We start from the raw sequence: 7,037 nt of genomic DNA on the forward strand, positions 1-7,037 counted from the left end.
AAGGGCCCGGGTCATATCAGCTGTGCTCAATGCTGCCACCTGCCTGGTTCCGGTAGATCTTGCAGGTTGGGCGTAGAAGCAAATAGAGAGGCTTGCTGTTAAGAGGGCAGGCTCTCTAGCTGTGGGTGAAGATTCTGTGTGACCTTGGCTTAACTTCTCTATGCCTCGGTTTCCTCGATTGTAACGTGATGCTGTTAACAAGAACAGCCTATGCTACTACCCAAGTTATGACAGGCAGCAGCTATGCTACTGGCCTTCTATAGATAGACTCTATTCTTACTACAACCATTCAAAATAGGCGCTGCAATGTTCATTTTGCAGGCCGGAGAGACTGAAGTCAGAGAAGGGCAGTGTGCGGGGCCCAAAGCCACACAGCTTGAAGCCAGGGACCTGGGATTTGAATTCTAACAATTTGACAGCAACTACACATTAGGTTTTGTGGCATGATTGACATACAGTAGGTGCCTAATAAGTGACAATATCTTTAATTATAATTCTGCTGGAGGGCATTTGGAGGGAAGATGAGTCAGAGGGGAGGGAGGGCCATCTAGCTGGGGACATCTCTCCAGTCGCCGGAGCCCAAGGCCAACTGTGGTCACTTGAGGGTAGTACCGGTTCGGCTGCCCGGCGGTGTGCCAGGGTCCCAGTCGTTGACCAGGCGCTGAGCCTGCGCATAGTACACAGGCTGGTGGCGCTGGCGCAGGCGCAGGCGCACCACATCGTAGTCAACGTCGTGCCCTGTCTTTTTGCAGTTGAGGCTCCAGGCGAGGTTGTCGTGTGTTGTACGGAGCTCTTCTAAATTCTTTTCCATTTGCAAGTTGTGGCGCGTCAGCTTGTCAGTACCCTGGAGAGGGAGGGGGCAGCGATCTTGCTGGGGTAGGGCGGGGCCTGGGCGAGGAGACGGCCAGGTGAACTGGGAGGGGCAGGTCCTGGCAAAGGAGCAAGGGGCTTTGCGGGGGAGGAGCGGTGCTTTAAGAGGGACGGGGTAGCAGGTCTGTGCTAGGGAGGTTCAAGCTTTGTGGAGAAGGGGCTTGGCTGCTCTGGGGAGGGGCGTGAGGGTTCTGGGCAGGGGTGGGACTTTTAGGAAGTAGTGGAGCTAGCAAAGTCTTTTTGGAGAGGATAGAGGCAGTGCTGGCCGAGGTGGGGCGTTGTTTGGCAGAGGTGGAGCTGTTCGAAGGTGGGGCGGAGGCGTACTGGGAAGAAGGAGGGGCCGTATAGGTAAGGGGAGGGATGTGTTGGGGCGTAGTGGGGGGCCATGCTGAGGAGACACAGGTAGTAGGGCCTTGGAGGGGGAAAATTGATGCTAGGGCTGTGCTGGGAAGGGAGTAGTCCGTGCTGGAAGACCCGCGAGCCAAACCTACACGGGCAGTCATGAGGGTAGAGTAGGTGTGAAGAGGATCAGAACTCTATGTAGGAGGCAGGTGTTAACGCTTGGGCCAGGCATGCACCTGGAAGGGCTTCACTTTTGAAAAAGCACAGCTGAGGAGGTAGGTCTCAGTTGCACGGGGTCCCGGGAAAAAAGTCGGCCCAGGTTTTCGTGAAAAAACAGCCAAACAAAACACAAACACAAATGAATGAGGTGGCTGACGGATGAGATGCTCTTACAGCAGACACTCCAGGGACGGTGGAACGCATCTGAGCTACGTACATTAGGAGTTACAGAGCTGGGCTGTGGGAGGGTCAAATCATGAATGTGTGGCTGACCTGCAGCGGGCAGTTCATCCCTGGTCACGTGTGCTTGGGCAGTTTACAAGGACATGATCGCACCGGAAGGGGACGGGGAGGGGACATACCTGGGCAAGGTGCGTAGCCTCGGGGAGCTGGGTGCCCACATGTCTCTGATACATGCGAACCAATGGTCTGTTCAGTTTCTCTCGAGCCTCCAGGTTTCTTTTCAGCAGAGGACCCTGGCAGAGTTTGTTGTGGGGAGCAATGAGGCCGAGCCTATGCAATACCTGCCTCCCGCCCCTTTCTCACAGATTTTTCTCAGACCTTACCTTGATGAGGCCCCTCGTGACATACATCTCTTGATTGAACTTCATGCACCGGTGAATAGTTCCCCTCATTAGCCCTAAAGTCATAGTCATTCTTTCCTGCAGACGGGGGAGCACGGGGGTCTCGTACTGGGCCACTGTTCCCTCCTTCCCCACCCGCTCCAGCAGCAGCCATGCCCTGGAGCCTCTCCAGGCCTCGCGGGCACCTTCAACTCCAAGGTCTCGCGCATCTTTTGTGCCAGGCAGGCACATACGCGGTCACTGATCTGCTGTTGTTGATTCTGAATGTCCTCCTCGTTCTTCGCCATCTCCGCTAAGGTGTCCTTGGACTCCATCATCAAGCGCTTGGCATCAAACAAGGCCTTAGCGCAGGCTGTGAAAGCACAGGATGTACGTGGGGGACCACCGACATCTCTGTGTCTCCTCCCCCTGTCCTCTGCTTCCCTCTGTGATGTGGTGGGTCAGGGGTGAAGGGCCGTGGATGCAGAACTGGGGGGAAAGCCAAGGCAAAGGGCAGTGAGTGAGGATGATTTAAATTGTGCCTTCGATGGCTTCTTCTGAAGTAGAACCTGTGAATGTATGGGTGTTGTAGCAAGTGTCCAGGGAAAGTGACGGAGCTAGTTAAGGAAGTTGTAGGCTTAGCAAACACCTTTCTGCGGTGCCTACCTGGGGTATATGTGCCCACAGGGTCCGGGGGAGGTGTTTTCTGTCCCTGCGTTCTCGGAGTTGGGGGTCGGGTGATGTCCACCCATGAGTGGCGACCAGCCTGCTCCAGAACCTTGTCCAGTGGCTGGTTCATGAGCTCCACAGCTTGAAGTCTTTCCTGACAGTAGAATTCCAGAGTGTCCCGGCAGGAGGCCAGAGCCTGAGAGCCAGAGAAAGAAAGCAGAGAGTCAGTCAGCTTGGAGGTTGGGAGCGGAGCCGAACCCATCACAAAGCACTGGGGCCTCAGGCTGACTCAGTTCATTGTTATAGGGAAGCCCAGCTTCATCAAAATAGAAACCCTTTCTAACTTAAATAAAAAAGAAAAATATATAAATGTGAAAAAATAGAAACCCTTTGCATATGTATATATCCTTGTAAACAAACCTCTCCCCTAAATGCTGTAGAGTTTTTCAGTAACTCTTGTGTTTTCCTGATGCCTCTTTCTCCCCTGAACCAAGTTGGTGGTTTTGCATTTTTTTGGGGGGGGGAAGCAGTTAGCAAACTGGAGCCTATAGACTGGTGACCTGCTTTGATTTTTACTTATTTAAACTTTTTTAAAGACTTGTTTATGGCCGGGCGTTGGTGGCGCACGCCTTTAATCCCAGCACTCGGGAGGCAGAGGCAGGCAGATCTCTGTGAGTTCGAGGCCAGCCTGGTCTACTGAGCGAGTTCCAGGACAGCCTCCAAAACAATACAGAGAAACCCTGTCTTGAAAAAACCAAAATAAATAAATAAAGACTTGTTTATGTACATGAGTGCTCTGTATGCCTGAATGCCAGAATAGGGAATCAGATGCCATTACAGATGGTTGGGAGCCACCGTCTATAATGGCATCTGAACTCAGGACCTCTGGAAGATCAGTCAGTGCTCTTAACCACTGAGCCATCTCTCCAGGGCCCTGTTTATTTACTTCAGGACACAGTTATAAGCCTATTCCTGGGCACACTGGTTCTGGTGACTTTATGTTGCTCTGGCCCCCTTGAGTAGATAGGGCCGGTTGGTATACAGAACATAAGGCTGAAGGCATTTGTCATCTGATAGTGAGAGACAGCCGAGTGAGGGCTCCTAAGATGGCTCATCAGGTGAAGGAGACTGTGGTTAATCCTGATGATGTGAGTTCAATTCCTAGGACATATATGGAGGAAGGCGAGAATCCACTCTGGGCAGCTCACAACTGTCTGTCCTTCCAGGTCCATGAATAATCAATACCATTGGCTTCCTAGGGGCACCTGCATGACATGTACAACTTCCCCTTCCGATATACACACCATTTAAAACAATCAAAAGACAATCCTGTGACATAACTCAGTGTGCTGGATTCTGGTACTTCAAAAAAGAAAATGCCTTCCCTACACAGATCTAAATATTTGTCAAGTCCCTACTGTGTGCAGGAGAGTGTGCTGAGTGTGGGTTTGGTGTTCGTCTAACAGGAACAAATTGCTCAGATATCCTTTCCACCTAGAGCATCTGGAGACAGGAATGACTAGCAGCTGGGTATTAAGAGAAGAGGGCTATTTATTTATTTACAGTGGCCTTTAAAAAAGATTTTTTAAAAAAATTATCGGGCAGCAGTGGTGCACACCTTTAATCCCAGCACTTGGGAGGCAGAGGCAGGCAGATCTCTGAGTTCAAGGCCAGCCTGGTCTACAAAGTGAGTTCCAAGACAGCCAGTTCGACCCAGAGAAACATTGTCTGGAAAAACAAAACAAAACAAAAAGGTTTTTATTAACATATACTAATTTTACACAATGGATCTCATTGTGACATTTTTGTAACTGTACACAATGTACTTTGAATATATTACCCACTTAGGTCAGATCGGTTTGTGCACATGCATCCAGGCGTCCCTCTCCAGGTACCCCCTAACCTTGAGCAAGGTCTCTGATTTTTCCATGTCTTTCTCCATTTTTCTCTTCATGGACTTAAGCTCCTCTTTCTCCCATACAAGCATGCTGTCAGCCTTGTCCGGAATCTAGAAGAAAAGGGGAGGATTACCCTCAGAAGGCTGGAGGGGGGTTTCATCTTCCATAGTGGAGAGGACATCACATCCTTGTGAACTGCAGAGCTTGGAACTTGCAGCTGGAGGAGTCCCACTCCCTTGGGAGAGGGGATGTGGCTGGGGCTTGCTTGAGAAGAACTGATCTCTCCAGGAGGCATTCTAGAGCAGGGATGGCGGGTGTGTGTGTGTGTGTGTGTGTGTGTGTGTGTGTGTGTGTGTGTGTGTGTGTTTAAATCAAGTGTCTATGATTTGCTGAGGGGGCTGTTTGCTGACTTTAAAGTTTGCTGTTTGGGCTAGGCTCCTGGGCTACCACCCACCTCCAGCCCTCAGTGCTGGGACTCCAGGCACTCTCAGTCATGTCTGGCTTTTCTGTGGATACTGAGGATTCAAACCCAGGCTCTCATGTTTCCACAGCAAGGGTTCTTACTCACTGACCTATCTCCCCAACTCAGAGCTGGGTTTTATTTTCTGTTTTGTGTGGGGTGTGGTTCATCTGGTTTGAGACCCAAGGCATCATCAAGTGCCCTCCTTAGCTGGGTCTGAGGGCAATTTTCCCTTGAAGTTGGGGGGCATCGTGGCCTCATGGCCAAGGCAGACCCTGTGAGTTCAGGGAACTGTTGGAGCAAGGGTAGAGGTGACTTGATGTTCAGACTTGGGGCTGCGAATTTTCCTCCTGGCGTAGATTTTCATGCAATGTGACTTGGGGGATTTGTAATAGTTTGACTATTGGCGAAAGGGGCTGTTTTTTCTTTTTTTTAACTTTTTTTTTTTTTATCCTTTTGCAAGCCGCCTGACTGGAACGGAGATATTCTAAAGGGACACTGATGTCCTTCAATCTATCAATGAACCCCAGGAAACTGGAATTCACCCCCCCCCCATATCTCATGCTGGGAGAAGGAAAAGGCCTGGTGCCACCTGGAGGAGGAAATTTGAGCCCAGAAAGGGATTTCACACAGCATTGACTGCTAGTCAGACCGCCTTAATGGAGAGACAAAAGGTCAGCACGGACAGGACCGCGATGTGCAAACCGTGGCTCCGTCTTTAAACTTTAATCTCACTGAGGATCACAAAGTTGGACAGAAGAGGGTCGCCGAATGGGGGAGCTCTTTGTCCCTCTTCCCGATGTGGCCTCACTGATTAAACACCCTGTTCTAATCGCCTTACAGAGGACAGGTGGCCAAACTTGGTTTCTTGGGGGGAACAAATTGTGACTCCAATTTCGTTAACCCTTTGGCGGAGACTCTCAGGCTTTGGAACTTGGAGGCGTAGCCACCCTATCCTGGGGTGCCATCTCTGGAGATGGAGAATGGGAGGTGCTGTGTGTCTGAGGAAGGTGTGGCGGCGGCGAGGGTCGCACCTTCTCGGACTTGGGTCGGTAGTCCCGCAACTTGACGCTCTGCTGGTTGATGAGCAGGCCCTTGCGCACCTCGCTGAGCCTGCGATCGCTGGCCTCGCGCTGGCGCAGGAGCAGCCGCAGCTGCCCATTGATCTGGTGCTGCGCGCGGCCCAGGCGGGCGGCGGTGAGGCGCGCCCCGCGCGCGTGCGCGTGCACCACCTCGGCGGTCTGCTGGGCATGCGCGTCGCGGTGCATAGGCAGCGGTAGGCGCGCGTACCAGGCGGGGGGCTTCATCTTCCCTTTCCACAGAGTGACGCCTTCTCCGGGCGGGGGCTTCTCCAGGGTGCCGCCGCCTTTCAGCATCTCCACGCGAAAGCGCCAGGGCTCCATGTAGGCGGCGCGGCCCAGGTGGTGAGCCACGTTCGGATCCAGCACACTGTCTTTGGGCTGCCACATGGTCACCGCCTCCTGTCCGCAGCGATCGGTCAGAAGGTGCGCCTTGCGAGACGTGGCCTGGGCCGCCTGGCGCCATTCTGGAGCCCCGACACGGGAGTCCTTGCCGCGGTCGGTGGAAGGGAGCACCACGGGCATGGTCCCTAACTTGGTACCCGGATTTGGCCCGGGATCGCCTCGCTGAATGGACAGGGGTCCACCCACCCCTAAGCACACACCACTCTTTCCTGGTTGCTAGAATGAGTGCACCCAGAGCTCCCCTCACCATGGCGACAAGGACAAGCACGCAGATTGTGTTCCAGGGGTGGGGGAGGGGAACAGCAAGCTAAAGAGCCAGGGTCATACCTGGCAATTCTGTTAGGAAGTTTTGAGGAAGTCACTTTAATGGAGTTCCTCTCCTTGTTTCTCTTGATTTTGGAAAGATGTCATTCGACCTATCGCTACTAGCAGATGACACAGTCTTGCATTCCGAAAATCTTAAGGGATCTATGAACAGTACTAGTACTAATCTCAGTAGTCTTGAAGTATACTCGAATACCATATACATGTA

The 7,037-nt window shown here is 52.4% G+C and overlaps 1 protein-coding gene across 1 annotated transcript; it reads right to left on the reverse strand.

The window, feature by feature from the left end:
• Positions 1–469: 469 nt before the first annotated feature.
• Ccdc105 (coiled-coil domain containing 105) lies at positions 470–6,745 on the reverse strand. Its single transcript, XM_005083367.4, has 7 exons — positions 6,056–6,745; positions 4,567–4,671; positions 2,661–2,859; positions 2,201–2,367; positions 1,998–2,093; positions 1,794–1,907; positions 470–844 (listed from the first exon to the last, which is right to left on the reverse strand). Exons 1-7 carry the CDS (start codon positions 6,623–6,625, stop codon positions 596–598), a joined length of 1,500 nt encoding a protein of 499 aa, XP_005083424.1. The 5' UTR covers positions 6,626–6,745; the 3' UTR covers positions 470–595.
• Between the last annotated feature and the right edge of the window lie 292 nt (positions 6,746–7,037).

Source organism: Mesocricetus auratus, unplaced genomic scaffold (assembly GCF_017639785.1).
Source record: "Mesocricetus auratus isolate SY011 unplaced genomic scaffold, BCM_Maur_2.0 Super-Scaffold_100676, whole genome shotgun sequence".
Lineage (NCBI taxonomy): Eukaryota > Metazoa > Chordata > Mammalia > Rodentia > Cricetidae > Mesocricetus > Mesocricetus auratus.